Here is an 18,597-nt window from a genome sequence, read left to right as displayed (position 1 = left end):
GCCAAGGACGAACTTCATAGCAGCTCACCATGTTCTTAAGGCTTGGAGCAACCACAGAAAAAGCTCTGTTGTTCCTAATCACTGGCCTGATCCCGCTCAAAGACCGGCAAGCCAGAATGGTCTCAGCTAACAGTTTCTGACCCGCCAACACTTCTAAGGTCTGGATGCAAAATGATTTTGACCGCTAAAACACAACCGTAATAGGACAGACGGAGAAGGCAGGTATCTGACATCCAGATGCAGCTACCTGGACAGCTTCAAGGTTCTCGATCGCCTTCTCTTCGGTTCTAGATCTTTCAACCAGATAGGGTGTGGGCAAGGAGCACTCTTTCTATAACAGGAATGCCGGCTGGTGGTTTTTCAAAAGAAGGGTCACGCTCGGTAAAATGGCCCAACGTCATCTGCAGGGTGGAATCAGCCCAAAATATTTAAGGCATGGGGCGCAGCAAAAGGAGGGGAATGACTTGGATTACAAATCCCATAACTTCTTATGGTTGGCGATACTGGTTAGGGCTAGCAAGGGAATTAGGATTAGGGGTTAGGATTGGAATGTGGGTTGGGACTCGGGTCTGGGGTCAGGGGGTCATGTTTAATATTAGGGCTGTATTTAATGCATTGATTTATATATTTGAAATATTTTTACCCACCTTTCTGCTTAAAAAGGACCCAAGGCATGTTAGAACGTTCAAAAAACAGAGGAATTAAAAGCTACAAACAGTATGTATACAAATAATTTTAAATGAATCAAATAAACGCCATTCAAAAGCCTCCACAGGGTCCCCAACTACTCCTTCCTGTCTGGAGGCTTTCCAGCCCAGCTCTTCAGCTCTTGACTACAGTGCCTATTGTCCCCATCACAGGCCATGTGGGGAAGTCCAGGTTCTGGGAAGGCAGAGTGATCAACCACATTAGAGAAAATCCCAATGGATATATTGTACTAAGATGAGCCAGGGTCCGGTGATCCAGCAGCTCACCGGATCATGGTGAGTAGATCTCTGTAGAGGCAGAAAACGGTCACAGGCACCCTTTGGGCAGAAAAATAAATTGAAAGATTTGACTTCAAAGGAGTTCAGGACGCCTAGAAAAATAAACCACTGAAAAAAATCATTTCCCATGCTTCCCGGTGTCCTTTCCCATCTCCCCTCCTTGATTTCCCATGGCCCCTTGTCACTTCCTATGTCCCCCCCTTTCCTCCATGCAAGTTAGCGAACTGTTGTCAAACTGTGCCAGCTCTCGCCGACACAGCTTGCGATGAGGAAGGATGGGCAATGTAATACCGCAACATCCAGTTTCCCCCTCCGCATCGTCTGGGCTGCTTTTACGTCTTGGGCTGGAGTCTCTGCCCTGCGAAGGGCCCCCAGACTCAACCTTAGCCAGGGGGTCTGCGAGATCTCTGGGAAGAACAGGAGGAAGCCCGAATCGTGGGCTCAGGCAAAGTTGCGGAGACGCCTTCAAGAGGTGGTATCAGGAAATCCGCTTTGGAAAAATGTGCCTTTGCTGTGACTGGCAGAGAAGGATAAAGCGTGAACCTTACGGAAGAAGCCGATAATCCAGTGGATCCATAGTGACATGAAACCATACGTTTCCACCCCACCTGGATTACCACTGAGTAATCACATCCCTGGGCAGATTTTCCCAGCCTCAGTTGTGCTTGCCTGCAAAATGGGCCCATTTTGCAGTTGTGCTTGCCTGCCAACACACACACACACTCCTCTTGACAGCTTTTGAGCATCAGACGCTGGTTGATATTGACCCCAGCTCTTCCCCCCCCCAAAAAAAAGACCGACTACCAGTTTTCTTCCTGCGGGATCCCCTGCACGCAAAAGCAGCTTAACGAAGAGACAGCCGCCTTTCCATCACTCACCAGGCCGGTGTTGCAAAAAAAAAGCACACAAAAACATCTTCCAGATTTCCAAAACTTTCTCAATCAAGACCAGGAAATCTCTCCCAGATCTCAAGACTATATTTGCATGTGCTTTGATCCCTTTGAAAAAAAAAAACCTTCTTAATTTTGTGTTGCTTCCAGATGTATCAAGATGGGGAGAAGCCGCAGAGGAGAACAGCAGCAAGAATCATCCCTGAGAGTTACTTTGTTTGTTTGTTTGTTTGTTTCTTTTGCTTAAATGAAAGTTGCTCTTTCTAAAATGAGAAAAGCCACTTCCAGGGAGTTTCTCCCCCCCCCCCCGGTGTGTTTTGACACCGTTTCCCAGCCAAAACAAACCTCAGAACAGTAACTCATACAGAAACACCACGGGCACCCTCCTCTGAATCACAGCCGTGCGCTCTATCTTTCTGTAAGGAGCCCATTGAACTAACCCGACTCTCATCAGGAAGCCATGATCCGGCTGGGATTTAACTCCTTGCCCCAGCTCGGAAGACCGGCTTCAGAGACCGAGGAATAAAATAAAAATGAAATACGTACAAATCTCGTCTTTGGGCATTTGCTCCTTTCGGCTTTAGGCCACCCACCCTTTGCTATGGCAAAACCTTAGACCAGCCCACAATTTCCAGGAGCCCTTTGGCTTTTGAGAAGCTTGGGTCTTTTACCATTCACGGGGAGCATTTAACACGTTGGGGTCCACCCCGGGGAACTGCAAACGCCTGTACGAAACCAGGCAAAGCGATGCAGAATTCAAACCACCGAATTTTGGCGCCGAGCCCATTTTCCTCCCACTTTGGGAGGCCAAAGGCGCCGATCATCCTGCCCCCCAAAGGCCAAACGCTTCTCTTGAGTTGAATCAATACGGATATTCAAAACAAACATTCTCCCTCTTTCTCATCCAAATATCTGTCCATGCTTTGGGGTGGTCCAAAATCAACCCAGGCTGTTCAAACCACCACCATCCCCCCCCCCAAAAATATCAAGATCACCATCCCGCCTGCTCTCTTGTGAATTTTGCTGTTACCAACTTTGTCCATCACACCCCCCCCCACACACACAAAACCCCAGAGATGAGCAGACCACGTTCTTACAGACATACAGTGTAAAAGCCTGGTAGCGAGGAAAGAGTTAGCCACGATCAAGGCGAATGAGGGCCTTGGCGTTCAATAATTAAATAAATATCAAGAATTGATAAGGAAAGAATCAACTGGCAGCCACTCTTAGAGGGACTCAAGCCGCATAACCAAGCCCCGAGTTATGTTACACAGCTTTGGAAAGAGACTCTGATACCGTTTGACCCTTTCCAACGCACAACGATGGAACATTTTTCAAACTTTGGATGCTGGGGGTGGGGGGGAAGTGTACCACACAAACTCACAGGAACATTGTGCGTGTACACATGGTGTCCAGGGAATCACAACCCCTCTCACACACACAATATCCCCAGTGAATGCAATGCACAATTTGGTATGCCCTAGCCCAGCCATGCAGGTGCAACGCAGGCCTAGCAAAATGCAGTATGTGGGTTTGTATCCCGGGGTAAGCTGATGCCAGTGTGTGTGGGGGGCATTGTGTGCGCACAGGCACATAGTGAAGAGTTGGGGTGCCACGAAGTGAAGCCACCCCTCTGCCCAATTAAAGAGATCTTGCAGAACCCAACCCGCAGCTTTCACATCAAATATCCACCGTGACATGTGAATATTTTATGGCTGCAGCAGTCCTGGTGAATCGGCCACGAGGGACACTCAAGCATGCCAAGACACCGAGGGCATTCAGTCAGAGGCACACTGGGAATGATCCTGACCCACAGCGGTGCACTGAGGGGGACGCCTGCCAGCTAAGGCCTGCAACCTCTCGCGGGGGAACTGTGCACCGGCTGAGCCGCGCATGGCTGCCCGCAGCCAGCTAGTTGTTAATTTACTTTCCCCTTCCACCCGCTTTTCTCAAATGCACGCTCTTTTCCTCTCCCTCCCCCCCCCCGTGTGCCCAGGAAAAATAACTTTCCAGCGCAGCCTTGAACACAGCCTGGCGTTCACAGGGCACCCCCCCTTGGCGTTCACCCCATTGCATGCTTCCACAACCAGCCTTGGACACATGGAAGCACATTCCTGCAGTTGCGCATTCCCCCGGTGTGGGCACCACGCAGGGACGCCAGCCGGGCATCCTGAAACACCACCCGCTCCCTCCCGCGGCCTGGCGGGGGTCAGAGACCGACAGGGCCGCACCGACCCAACCAGGCGGCCACATGAACCCATGCGCCACCTTGGCACACACAAAAGCTCTCCGGCCTGTGCTTTGCTCCTCCACAGGAACTTTGGCAAACTTCAGCTGGCGTGGAAGAACAGAGAGCCACCCTCCCCTTCCCTTGCCAACGTCGGACACCCCCCCCCCCGCCCATGTGCCCCCCCAACCCGCACAGGATGGCCCATTCACACGTGTCAAGGGAGCCAAGATAAGCCTTCCAGCGTCCAAACGGCCCAGAAAGGAAAGAGAGGGGCCTTTCAGCTCACTCATCAAAACACCCCTCCTCACATTAAAAAAAAAAAAGACACAATTTTGGAAACCTCCGTCGGACACCCCCCCCTCCTGCGCTCAGCCAGGCAAGCACGCAAGAGGAGCCCAACCAGCAGCGGTAACGCACCCCTCCCAGAGCCGATCGCGAAGGAGAAACGGAGGGGGGGGGTTCAAGCCGGGGGGGGGAACCCATAAGGAAGGAAGGAAACAGAGCTGTCAAGCCTGGGGAGGGAGAGGAAGAAAGCAGGAGACCCGCAGCCCAACATAGCGCCCACTGCAGTAGCAACAACCCCCCCAAGGACGCACAGCAACGGAGCAAACGATCGCGGTCCCCCGCAAGCTTCCGAAAGCAGAGTGTGGCCAAAAAAAATTACATTAAATCAGCAACGATTCTCTTTCCCCCCCCCCCCCCGCCAACCCGCTTGGATTTTTTTTTAAATCCGTTTGTAAAAGAGGAAGCCGAGAGGAAAAGGAAAACCAACGGCTCCAGAAGGGAGGGTGTTAGTTACTGCACAGAAAAATAATGCAATAAAAACGGGGGGGGGGGGGAGAGAGGAGACACACACACGCACAAACACACGGCGACCCGCAAGCTCATAATTACCTGGGCTAAACAGAGAGGCGAGGAGTACATTTCCTGAAAGTGTCCGGGACCCCTCGGCGGAGAATCCGGGGAGAGGGTTCCTGTTATGGGGCGGGGGGGGGGCGAAGCGCTTGGGGAGGTGTCCAAAAATTAAAAAAATAAAATAAATAAAAAGCCAAGCCCCGTAACGCAAAAGTTACTGAGTCATTTCGGCGGCTGGAACACTTTGCTGTTACTCTAACCCTCCCTCTCTCCCTCCCTTTCCTGGCGATGGATCAGGATGATGATGATGGGGAGGGGGGGGAGAGAGGCAGGAGGGAGGGAGGGGGAGGGACCAGAGCAAGGCAAGAAAAAAAAGGGGGGGAACCAGGGACATCTCACCCTCCCTCCCTAAGAGCCGCAGCCTGGATTTATAGTCATTTTTAATTTAATTTTTTCCTCCCCTCCCTTCTCTCTCTCCGATCCTTGAGTCGGCTTCCATCCTGCGCCCTGCCGGCCTCAAGCCGTTTTTTTGAAGGGGGGGAACGAGGAAGGGGGAAAAGAAAGCCCTTTTGGGGGGGGAGGGAGGAGATGGGGCACAAAAGGGGGGGGGGTTCCCTCTTCTACCTCCCCCAAAAAAGTTTGCAGAACCAACTTTGGAGGAAAACAACAGCGGCGGATCAGAAACCGTGGAATCCAATGCAACTTTCAGTTATTTTCCTTGGCGGGGGGTGAAGGTAACACCCCGGAGTTCACACAAGTTTTTATGTCTTTATTTTCCTTTGGCCGGGGGGGGAGAGGAGGGGGGTACCATGGTAAAGTTCGTGCAAGTTTTATTTATTTATTTTATCTATTTATTTATTTATTTATTTATTTATTTATTTATTTATTTATTTATTTATTTATTTATTTATTTATTTTGCTTTGCAGGAGTGTGTGGAAAGGGTAATATTGTGAAATCCATAAAAGTATTTATTTATTTATTTATCTATCTAACTTTACAGGGGGCGGAAAGGGGTAACACTGTGGAATCCATAGAAGTTTTTATTTATTTATTTACTTTACAGGGGGAAGGGGGGTAACTATGGAATCCATGTATGTATGTATTTGTGTATGTATGTATGCATGCATGCATGTATTATTTTCCATTGAAAGGGGGGGGAAGGGGTAAACATGGTGGAGCCCATAAAAGTTTAAAAACAACAACTTATTACTTTATTTTACTTTGCAGGGAAAGAAGGGAGGAGGCAACATCCTGGCTCCCATCAAAGTTTTTTTTTTTTTTTTTTGCTTTGTTTCATTTTGTAAAGGAGAGGGGGACCCGTGGGGGGGGGGGGGCGAGAAAATCACATACCTCCCCAGAAAGGAACAACCCAGTTCCAAAAGCCAAAGACGAGGTGTGGGGGTTGGAATCAGGAGGGGGGGAGTCTGTATTTCAGGGCACCAAGGGGCATTGAGCACAGAGGTTTTAAAAGAGGGGCTGAAATCAAACTGAAGAATTCAGGTTTTTTTAAATCAAGCTACATCATAGTGAGAAAAGTGGAAAAAGGCAAGACAGATACACACACACCCCAAACTTTGTTTTAAAGAAAGAGGTACCAAAGCTTATAAACTGCAAAAGCAAGGCCAAACTTTATATATATATACTATCTTATATCTAGAGGACAGGACAGAAAGTAAAAGAGAAAAATCAAGGTAAAACACTCAAGATCCCAGATCCGCCTGCCTTTGTGCCTAGGCCAGGGGACCGCGAGAGAGCCTCGGATGAAGAAAAAGCATCAGGGAGGGAATCCTTGATTCCAGTTTTGCCCTGAAAAGTGGAAAGGCCAGAAGAGTAACATGAAATAGAGCAGAACTCGACTTAGGGGGAAAGAGAGGATGTGTTATTGGAGAGAGAAGATGACACAGAAGGCACTTTTCTGGTTTTCCCGAAGAATCAGAAAACGAAACTGAGCAGAGGAGAGCAGAGAGGATAATATTGGTCGATCCCTAATCTGCAAGAACAATAATAGCAATAATAGTTTTTATAGTTCTGATTGACCATGCCTGGTGGTTTTGAATCATCATTATCTCTTTTTTCTTTTGGGGGGGCAGCTCCCTCAGGAGTTTATAGGAAAGGGGAATTTATTATTATTATTATTATTATTATTATTATTATTATTATTATTATTATTATTATTATTATTATTATTATTATTATTATAAACACCAGGTTTATTCAATCAAAATTATTTTAAAAAATGGACTGGCATTTTCTCAAAGATATCAGTTTTAACCGAAAACATAAACATCTGTTAAATATCAGCACAGTATGGATGCTTTTACAGTATTATCCTTATCCTTTCCAAAATATGGGGCTCTTTCAAATGTCTTTGAGTTCCCATTAAGCTGTATTTTGGGCAGTTTCTTTTCTAGGGGTTTAAAGTCTCCAGAAACCTTAGACCCCACCCCAAAATCCAATCCACTCTCTCCTCCTTTCAAAAATATGGAATTTAAAGAGGCCACAGAACACCCTCCCAGAGAGAGCCACCGGAGGCGATGTCTAGGTGCTTACAAGGAATAAAAAAACTGAGTATAACTGATTTCTCTCTACCACACCCCGTCTCCGAGCCCCAAAACAGGCAGCAGAGTTGCTGAGTTTTTTCCTCTCTCTCCCCCCACCCTATTTAGGAGGTAAACCCTCTCAAAAACACCCAGTTCCAGCTCCAGAATAATGAGGTGGTCCTGATGCTTTTGAAACCAACTTTTAAGGCACCGCTTGGACATAAAGTCAAAGTGAAACTCTGTTTTCCCAGCTGAGTTTCAAGTTTCTTGGGAAAGTTTCTTGGGAAACTTTCTACTACCCCCATTGTGTTTTATTCTCAAGGTTGGGGTGCACAGAATTTTAGCCTTAATTTCTGTGTGTTGGGAGGGGGGGGTCTCATGGGGAATTATGGGCTGGCAGAAGGGGTTGAGTCGGAGGCACCGAAACAAGTTTCAAAATGAAACCTTCATGGGGAAAAAAAAGTTAGATCATTTCCTCTTCCCTCTGGGAGCACCTTCAATGAGATTTTTTTCTACCTCCTTATTTGCCCTCTTGAAAAAGAAACTAAACGTGACTTTCCCCCCACCCCCTTGAAGCTATCACCAAAAATGATATACAGTGTAATCTTAATTTTTAGAAGGGGGGTGGGTGGGACCAGACCCAGCAGCCTGGGCTTCGGTGCCCCAAAAGAGCTAAGAGGTGGATAATAGTATTAGGTGTCAGCTCTTAAATCTCAGTCTGGGTTTAGACCGATGCTTCTCGGTTCTTGTTTTTTTACTGCTTTCTAATTGTGCCGCCCCTCAGAACAGTCTGCCTGAGCCCTGCCTATGGAGAGACAATTGATCAAAACAGGTGAAATTGACCCCATCGGTCAATTTCACGGGCTCTATGTAGCCAGTGTATGTGTGTATGGAAAGCGCGCAAAAAGCTGCAATTTTGCGCGCGTAAAAGCGCACGGGCGTCCAGGCAGCTTAAGAGCCCTGTCATGGCCCTAAACCCCCGCCCTACACGGCCCAAAGCTACACAGGTCGCTTCGTGGGAAGCTTGAAGGTTCGACGGGGCCAACCGCCCCGTCCTTCGACCCGCCTAGCTCACGCTGGGGGGGTCCCTCTGGGTCTTCCTTAATGAGGACTAGCGCCTCCGCCGGCTGAGTTAAGGAGGAGTTTCTGCCATCTTTCGCCAACCTCCCGCTGGAAGAGACCCCTGGACACAAGGCGGGTAAGACCGACGCCTCGCCTCCCCCTTCAGCCATTGGTTTCAATGGGTCTCCTCGCTAGCCGGGCGGCAGACGTTTGACGGCGGGTTGCCAAGGGAAAGTCGGGGAAACGCCAAGTGAGAAAGCCCTACTTTGAAAATAAATCACATTTTTAAGTCAACCGCCGGGTGCCCCCCCCCGCTTCGAGACACCCTCTCGTCGAACTGATGGGCAATTTTACCGCCCAAGACAAAGGAGAGAGAAATGTTGGTACTTTGTGCCAGAAGCAGCGGGGAGAAAGTTCTCACCTACCTCCTCCTGCGGAGCCCCAAACGCGCCCTGCTGCCCATTATCTGCGCATTACCTGCAAGCAGAAAGCTAGCCACTCAGGGGTGGGGAGGGTCACCTCCCTTCCCTTCCGTTCCGCTCGCCTGCAACCCACCTTTCCAGACCGGATTCTAATAGCCAGGCCTTGATTGATTAATTGCTTAGTTGACCAGTGGGTTAATCGATTGATTGCGCTCACATCTTGAACCCCGGGCTCCTCAAACCGCGATATTCGGCCTCACACGGGGCAGGCGCAAAAACCGGAATCTGGATCCCCACGGAGCGGGTTATTATTTCCTAAGACCCACTTTGGTGCTGTCTTTTAATGGGGTTAGAGAAGAAAGCACCCCACCCGAACGAGGCGCTTTCTCCTCCAACAAGGGCGGGGGAGCTTCAAGTCCCATCATTCTCTACCACAGGGTATGCAAGACTGATGGGAGATGTAGTCCTTCCCAGATAACTGGGTTGACTAGTCTCATCCAATTTAGGGCAACCCTAGGAGGGTTGTGGGTTTTGTTTTGTTTTTTTTGACACACGAGAGAAGTTCATGGAGAGGCTTCCCCATGGCCACCCAAAGAGGCATTTGAACCCAGGTCCCGAACTTCCCAAGTCCGACGCTCTATCCACTGCACCACACTGCCTCGCCCCTGGGCTATTGCGCATCGCGAAAGCGAACAGCCTCTTTCGCTTTCTCAGGCCGCCTCTCCCAAGCTCACAACCTTCCAGAAACTTTTTCAAAGTTTCCTTCCTCTTTCGGAGCTGTTTTAAGTCGGGTTGATGCGCAACGTTTCGCACAGAGAGAGAGAGAGAAGCGGGCTGCATCTTCCCTGGAGAAGAGAGTGAAACTTTGGCCTTACCAAGGAAAGGAAACTTGACGATCTTCGAAAGCAGACGGAAAAACTTTTAAAAAAATAGGGGTGTATGTAGAAAAAAGCGAAACTTGAGAATGGGCATACTCCCACGTGCCAAAGACAAGCAACTAGGAACTTTCGGGAATTTTTAAGCAGATTGCCCACTTTCTCACGCTCGGAAGAATTTGGCCAGGTCTTTCCCTACCCCAAATTCCACCTCCTGTAATTAATTTGAAAATCAGTGATTTTGCACACGTGACACCTCGCCGCTAAATTTTTGAGGACTCGACTCCTACGCTGGAGGCTTCGCCCCCGGGTGTCCCCCTTCCCTAAGCAGCCAGGCTGAGAAGATACAATAATAAGAAGAAAAAGAAACGATCACGTCTTCAAAGAACTCATTCTAACAGCAACGCCTGTGGATGAATGATGAAGGTCCGGACATCAGAACAGGAAGCCTAATCCCGGGAGGTAACCAACTCGCGAGTAACACCCCACTGATCCGGACGACGCTGGTGGCTTTTCCAAAAAAAGGTGTGAGAACACTTTAAGCAACTTGATTCAAGAAACACGAGAGAAAGATAGGTCGTGGGAAAAATCCACCCGGCCCTCTTTAAAAGTCCTGCGGGCGCTGCTTACGGGAGGAAGGCCTACTGATCTCAGAAGCGTTACTCGGGAGTCAAATCAGCCGGTGGGACGGCGAAGGTTGCTTTAAGGACGGGGAGGTTTAAGATGGAAGAGATGGGAGCGGCCGAGTCTGGATGGAGAGAAGGAAGCGCCTGGGTTGCCCCCCTTCTTTCTCCCTCCCCCCAAATAACTCCCAACACCCGCCCTCCACCTTCTGCGCCGCAAGGCCGGGGCTCTCCCTGCTGACGAAGCGGCCTGTGTTTGCCGCAGGGCCGCGGCCCTGCAGCCTTCGCGGCGGAGAGCGAGCGCCGGAGCGGGCTGGGTTTTTACGCACGGAGCGCGGGCGCAGAGAGAGAGAGAAAGAGAGCGATCAGCCGAGGCCGGGAGATCCGCTTAGATCTCCCTATCCAGGATCCGGGTGGGGGTGAGGGCTCCGCCTCTGGACCTCGAACGGGCCCGATCCGTGCAGAAAAGAAAGCCACCAAGCAGGGGGAAACCTTCCTTTCCTCCCCTCCCCTCGCGTCTTTCCCTTTGCTCTCTCTTTCGCTCTCTCTCTCTCTCTCGCTCGCTCGCTCTGTCTCCCCTCCCCCTCCGCTGAGCGTCATTTTCAAGTTCAACACGCCTCCCCCCTTGCCCGCCCCTCCCTCGCCCGAGCGGCCATTTTCCCCGGCGCCTTTGCTGAGTTGGCTTGCGGAGTGGGAAGGGGGGGGAGGAGAGGAGAGAGGTGGAACGGGGGGGGGGGAGAAGGAGAGGAGAGCGCCAGAGGAAGGTTGATGTCGCCCTCCCCTCCTTCCCTCCCTCCCTCCTCCGCAGATCTTACGCATTCCCTCCCTTCCCGAGCCCATGCGTAAAAGCGCATCAAGATTTTGGGGAGGTGGGTGGCCGGGAAGGGGACGCCGCCGGCGCTGTGCAGACTTCCCGTGCCAAGATCTTCCACCTGACTCCCCCCCCCTTCCTCTCATCCCGTTAATGCCTGCCTCCGATCTGACTAACGTTTGCACCGAGGGGAGGGGAAGAGATGCCCCCTCCCCGGATCTGGACGGGGTGAACTCCAACCGATGCGTCTTTCCAAATCCAGACACTGTGCCAAACATTCGTCCTGCCTTTCCCCCACCGCTCGGATCTAGTTCCTTCCCTTGGGCTTCTGGATGGGTCTTCTCTGCCTCTTCCCACCCTTGACACCCCCACCTGTTTTTTTAGGGGGGGACGGCGCTTTCCTCTACGTGCCTCCCCCCTCCCTCCCCAAACTTCGCCCGCCTCCCTTCACAGCCCGCCGAGTAAGCCCCAAAGACCGGGGGGGGGGTGAAACTGACGTGAAACTTACCATCACCCAGATGAAATTGACCAGAGCGGAGAAGCGGCGCGTGGATGCCAACAGGAAGCCGAGGCGGGTGGCGAGAAGGGAAAACAGAGAGAGAGAGAGAGAAAGAGGGAGGGGGTGCTTAAAAACACACACACACCACCCGATTTTTAAGTCCCACCAAGTTCTTGCTGCTGCTTCAGCTTATTTTCTTTTTCGAGAGAGAGGAGGCAGCGGTTCGGAAACCGGGCGTCTTGGGATCATCTCTCAGACCCCTTCTTCCGAGGGACTAGCATCCTTGTTTTCTGTTTTAAAAAGAGAGGGGCGCTTGTATTTTATGTATGGGGGGTTTGGAGCGGTTTGGTGTTTTTTTTTTTTAAGGGCTAGGCGCCGTCCCCAGATGTAAAGAGAAGGGCCCGTTGTTTTTTTAAAAGTTGTTTGTTTCTCTTTTTAAAAAAAAAATCCGCTCGTCTGTTTGGGTTTTTTTTTGGTGGTGTGGGGGGGGGAAGCAAAGGGAAAAAAATATATTTTCTTTTCCTTGAGATTAGTTGGTGCTTCAACGTGAGTTCTTCCAGGGTGGGTGGGGGAGAAGGCGGGGGGAAAAGAGAGAGAGAGAGAGAGAGATCTGAATTTAGGGGGTCGCGCGGGGGGGGGGGAAGATACCCAAACAGGGCAGCAGGACAAGTGATGGAGAGAAGTGGCTGAAGAGAACCGGGAGGGCGCCTCTAGGTGGGTGGGACGTCCTGGGGAAAACGGGGGGGGGGGAACCGGGAGGGGAGGTATTAAAATTTAAATTATCTTTAGCAGCTTCTGGTTGCTGGTTGCAGTCAGGGCGGCGGATCAAAACAGAGGGCGAGGATGATGCCTGCGAGGCTCAAGGCAGGAGGAGCCGGATCAGAAGACGCACCGCCACGAGAGTCGCTTTCCGTCTCACCCCCCCTTGGGCTTTTTTTGGGGGGGCAAGAGAATACGGAGGGGGGGAATACCCTCACCTCTCCCCCCCTCCCCTTCCTAGCTAGCTGATCTCCGGCGGTACCCATGACCGACCCCCCCCCTTTTCTCTCTTTGCCTCCTCCCTCCCTCCCTCCCTGAGCCGTTTCTGGCTCCTCCCTTTTGAGGCGGGCGGGCGGGGGGGGGGATCCGGGAGGTGACTCGCTGGGGGGGGGGAAGATCTCGGAGTCCCCTGCAGTCTGCTTTCTCCCCCCCCCTTTCCAGCTGCTCAGATTTGGGAGGGGGGGAGAGAGAGGATGCAGGCCAAAGATGATATGGAGCACTGGAGGGGAGGGGGGAGGGAGGAAGGATGCTGAATGAAAGAGCATCTCTAAATCGGAAAACTCTGTATTGCAGAGAAGGCAGCTGGTGAACGGCTGATGGGAAGAGCTTGCCTTGAAATTGAATTTAAAGGCCAATTTGGCTTCCAGGAGGAATCACGGAGCTGGCTGAAACCCAAGCAGAGCCTGGTTCTCGTCCCTCCCAGGACTGTTAACTCTGAGTGGCAGCTCGAGCTGGCCAGAATCCTTTCCTAGCTCTGCCTGGGCCCGGCTGGGAGTTCCTGGCAGTCGGTAGTGGTTATGTGCCATGGTCTCCTCTCTGGTTTCTGGGGACCCCAGAAAAACTGACAGTCTCCAGAATGCCCTGTCCTTAACCGCCCAGCTCTTGCAAACTCAAAAGTCGTGGTTTCCTTTAGGGTGTCTGTCCCTCTCACGTTTGGCCTTTCCTCTGTTCCTACTGCTTCCCGTCTTTCCCAGTATGGCGCTCTTTTCTAGGGAATCCTTCCTCCTCATGACGGGCCCAAAGAAGGACAGTCTCCGAATATCAACTCAAGTAGGTGCTTCATAGCTTCCCACCTTGGACATGCTTTGACTTTCAAGTGGTAGGAATTTAAAAAAAATCCTTGTTTCATGCAGTCTGGGATGGCCAGCTCTGGTTGGCAGCCACAGCGCTTGGGGGTTTTCAACCAGGCTTAGCCCGATCCGGAAGTGCCACTAAGAAATCCTCCCAAGGAGCCGGTGTGATGTGGTGATTGGAGCATTCGAGGGAGGCATGAGAAATCTCTCTCTCTCTCTCTCTCTCTCTCTCTCTCTCGGTGAGGGATGTTACAAAAAATAAGATTAAAAGCAAACATTTTTGAAGCAAGGGTTTGTCTGCCTCCCCGTACGTACTGGCAAAATTAAAGGGGGGAGGATTCCAAATTCTCATGGCCCTTTAAAAATTAAGAACATTATTTTAGGGTGAGCTTTTCGCTGACCAGAATCCATAGATACAGAGTCACTGGAATTACTTGCTCCTTTTTTCTTTAAAAGGCCACAGTATCTCCCTCCTTTTACAGTTTAATTTTCTTTGATTTCCTGAATTTATCCATGAACAACAATTAAAACTTCCCCCTGTTGATCCATGGCACATTTGCCATAGAAGCAAAGGGTTTCTGGACATTTCCCACATATTGTTTTGTCATACCAAAAGGACCCTCCTTTTCCGACTCTTTCCAAGAAGCTTTCTATAATACATCATCATCATCATCTAAATTCTGAGGTTTAATCAATTTAAAGATTAATTTGGCTGTAGGACCACGTAAGATAGCCTTAACACAGTCACTTTGGGTGTGATCAGATGGATGTAACAGTGTGCACGGAATCACATTGGAAAGGGTTTTGAAAACGCCATAGTTCCCAGACTTGGGTCCCCAAGGGGTTCTTGGACTCCAACTCCCAGAAACCTTCACTGTTCGCTGTGCCGGCCAAGAATTCTGGGAGTTCCATGCCAAGAACATGCCAAGGTGGTCTCCCATAAAGGAATCCTTCTTAGAAATTGCTTTAACTCAGCCCCCAACGGTGGTGTCCCTATAGGCCAGGTTTGGGCAAGAACACGTTTCCCCATACATGATGAGATCACCAGGAAATGGATCGTACCCAGGCACAGTTCGAAATCCAACCTATTTCCCCACAGGAACATAAAACCAGGTGGTTTTATGAACTGCTGGATAGTTCAGGAGTTTGAGGTCTCTGGCTGTGGAGCTAGGAGTTGGGTGTTTGAATCCCGCACTGGGCCTCCTTGAGAAGGGCTAGACTAGATGATCCTTAGGAGTCTCTTCTCGCTCTGCCATTCTAAGATGATTTATTCTCCCTTGGTAGGAAAAGGTGATTAATGGATTTGTTGCGATCAGAGCAACAACCCCCCCCCTTGGGCAGAGTTGGCAAGACCCATGCCAGCAGTTAAGATAGTATACAGGATGCTGTTTTGCGTTCAGCTGTGGAGCCAGAGGATAGGAGTTCAAATCCCCCACTCAGCCTCCTTGACAGGAGTTGGACTGGATGATCTATAGGGTCCCATCTAGCCCTGCAGTTCTAAGATGATGATGATCATCATAATTTATGACAATAAGCTGCGGAGCCAGAGGTTGGGAGCTTGATTCCCCAGCTGGGTCTCCTAGACTGGGGATGGACTTGATGATCTAGAGGATCCCTTCTTGCTCTAAAGTCAAGATGGTCTACTCAGGATACCCTCTTGGGCTTACCTGCGAAGCCAGAGGTTGGGAGTTCGATTCCCCCACTCAGCCTCCTTGACAGGGGCTGGACCCAATGATCTAGACCAGCTTTTTGCTCCTGGTCGTGGTCAGCAAGAAGGTTCAGGGGTGTCCTCACCAACAGAGTGTTAAGGTGGCCATGGCAACATTTGATAGAAATAAATGCCTTTATTGTCCTGCTCCGTATTGTGGGCAGGAGATGAGTGAAGGCCAGAAAGGAAGGAAGAGAGGAGGAGAAGGATAGAAACGTTTGCAAAATAAACGTTTACATGAGTTTCTGGCAACAGGTTTCTAGAACAATTAGCATGGAAGGCCATGTCTCCATCAGGCTGGGGAAAAGCTCATTTAAAAAAAAACATGCCCGGGAGGAAGCATGGAAGGGAACAGAGAGAGAGAGAGAGAGAAGGTTTCAGCGTTATTTATGGTGTCACAAACCACTTAGCCTGAAGTTTAAAACTGCCAGGCTCAGCAAAAAACAAAACAAAAAAAACCCCCAACCCTATGCGGTTATTCTTCAAAGCGTCACCGGTCCTGCGACATGGGAAGCAGGAATCTTAATGCGATCCCATTAGATTTCTTTTACAAGGTAATTTCAATGCAGGCGTGCTCTCACACTCAAGCCTCCCCCCCCCCAAAAAGCCGTCTTTTACTGCTTCCCTTAACGGCACACAGACACCCTGTGAGATGCACGAATGCCTTCGGATGGCTTGAACCTGGCTAAGCCTGAATTTCTTAGCCTGCCCTCCTTCCACCACCACCCCCAGAGGGCCTGGGTACCCAAAATATCTAATTGAAAAAAGGAAATCGTTGGGATCCTGTGGACACTCACTGAAATCTAGCAAAATGGGAATGTCAGGATCCTCTTAGCCTCCTCCCGTCAGGTGCCGTTCTTCTTTTCCTCTGCTCTTGATTTCCCCCACTTTCCCCCACTCTCTCATTAACAGTTTTTGGCTGTTTTCTCTTGCTCTTTTTTTTTTCCTGTCCATGAGCCATTTGTGGTCTCCAGGCATCCCCTGCAGAGGTAAGCAGTACCTGGAACGGCCTAGAGGCCCTCTCAAAAAATCAACATCCCAGATCCACCAGTACGTTTTTTTCAAAAAACCCCAAAACTGAGGACTGCCATCTAGTGACTAAAGATGGTACTACAGATTTTGGCATCATTCAGATTGAACCGATGATCCTACTGGATTCTCATATTTTATAAGAGTGCGAAAACCTTTTCCATTGCCTTCTCCACACCATTTATTTGATTATTTATTTATTTACATACTGCACCGCCCTTTTAAAATATTTTAATATCTAATGTTTTCATATGTGGTTGTTTATTGTGGTTATATTTTTATATGCTGAATGTTATTTTATGTTTGGAATGACTCTTTCTGCAAACCAGCAAATAAATAAACAAACAAATAAATATCCTGCCCATCTGGCTGAAGGCCGCTCTGGCATAGAATAAAACAACAGTAAGCAGTCAAAAGCCATAAAAACAACACAACTGTAAAGAAAAATACACTATATAAGACTAATGAGACCATCAAAAGACATTTACTGGCCGCTTTTGTGCCAATAAGAACACCCGAGGCGGCTCACAACATTCAGGAGAATAGAATTAAAACAAATTAAACATTAAGAAACAGACTCTATGCTAATTAAAATACAATTGACTCATCCAAAGCAAGTCAACATTAAAAAAAGTATCTTAATGTTTTTAAAAAGGCATTCAGGGACTCAGTGGTGATATTAAAAAGCCTGCCTGTAGAGATGGCTCAGGATAAAAGGGACGGGGGTCATCCTGATCTCCCAAGGTAGAGCATCATATAGCCGGGGGGGGGGGCTGCCACAGAGAAGGCCCCGTCTCGTGTCCCCATCAGCCATGCCTGCACTGGCCATGGGACCGACCGGAGGGCCTCCTCTGAGGATCTTAAATGCCAAGAAGGTACCTTTTCATACATGCCTGCCATCTCTCCTCTAGTTTTCTCCTGGCCCCGACTCTCTTTAATTAATCCAGTAACAAGTGCTCTTGATATTTCTGGATTGCCATGGACACCGGTCCAGCAGTGCTGGGCCAGATGATCCCTCAAGGATCTGCCTCACACAAAGATTCCCTTTGTGTCTGGGTGTAGTAACCAAGAAGGCCAGCTTCTGCAGCGACGGGATGTTCTCTTTGGCCCTTGGGAGCTGCCGGGAGGAGGAGACAATGGTGTGACACCAGATGGGTCCAGACCCCAAGGGAGCATCCGAGTGGAGAAGGAGGAAGGAAGACGGCTACCAACAGATGAAGCATGGAAGGATGAGATACTAAGCTTCACAACCTGGGGACATCAAGAAACAGAGGGACACAGAGACCTGATTGGGCCCCCGAACAGATGTTCATTCCTTCCTCGAAAATCGCTGTTTTGCAAAAACATCGTCTTGCGAAACGCGGTTCCCCATTAGAATACATTGAAATCCATTTAATGAGTTCCAATGGGGAAAAATAGTCATTGTCTTGCGAAAACTGCCCATAGAGAAACCGTTTTGCAAAGCGCGGATCAGCTGTCAAAATCGCTGTCTTGCGAAAAACGGTCCCCAAAACACCCGTTTTGTGAAGCGCAGACTCAGCTATCAAAATCGTCATCTTGCGAAAAACGGTCCCCAAAAAAACACCGTCTTGCGAAGCACAGATCAAAACATCGTCCAGCGAAAATCGCCCATAGGAAACACCATTTTGCGAAGCACTATAGCAATCGCAAAAACTCATTGTCTAGCGAATAAACCATTTTGCAAGGCAATCGTCTAGCGGGGCACCACTGTATGGGGCTCAATGCCTGCTACGTGTGCAATCAAGATATCAGACCCTGAACCGGACAAGGTGGGGCCCCAGATTGTTCATGAGTGTGGTTCCAAATTTTTAAAAGGGTAAAAGGAAGGGGTAGTGGTTCTGAGTCGCAAGGCGAGTTCGAATAATTGGGGAGCCGGAACCAAGTGAAATCCAAGTTGAATCCAACTCTGACTTGACAGCAAATCCCATGACTTGCCTTAATCTTCTTTCCTGGCATCTTTAAACTTACCATAACATCAAACCTTTACAACCCAACAGTAGTATTTATTATAAAACTACGAATTATTTATTGGTGTCAGTCCTCCGAACAGCAGAACAACGTCTGCCCTACCGTGGAGCTGTCCCTGGTACTGAATTCTCTATTTCCCACCCTTCTCTCATCCTCTGTTCTGTTATGGTGGTTCTGAGCCACTGGTCTCTGTCCGTTGTCCCCAGCGCTGGCGTGACTGGCTTCTTCCATTGAGCCCCTCGGCT

The 18,597-nt window shown here is 49.6% G+C and overlaps 1 protein-coding gene across 5 annotated transcripts in view; it reads right to left on the bottom strand.

The window, feature by feature from the left end:
* Positions 1-12,079, bottom strand: part of NFIC (nuclear factor I C) — an 80,855-nt gene extending 68,776 nt beyond the window's left edge. For 4 of the 5 annotated variants that reach the window (XM_078378848.1, XM_072978124.2, XM_072978123.2 and 1 more), the window contains exon 1: positions 5,001-5,267. In XM_078378848.1, the coding sequence (XP_078234974.1) occupies positions 5,001-5,030 (30 nt within the window). In that variant the 5' untranslated portion in view covers positions 5,031-5,267. Of the gene's footprint in view, positions 1-5,000; positions 5,268-11,803 lie in introns of those variants that run through there. The other variant, XM_078378849.1, reaches the window with a different exon arrangement.
* Between the last annotated feature and the right edge of the window lie 6,518 nt (positions 12,080-18,597).

Source organism: Pogona vitticeps, chromosome 7 (assembly GCF_051106095.1).
Source record: "Pogona vitticeps strain Pit_001003342236 chromosome 7, PviZW2.1, whole genome shotgun sequence".
Classification (NCBI taxonomy): Eukaryota; Metazoa; Chordata; class Lepidosauria; order Squamata; family Agamidae; genus Pogona; species Pogona vitticeps.
This window is presented reverse-complemented; position numbering and strand designations above follow the sequence as displayed.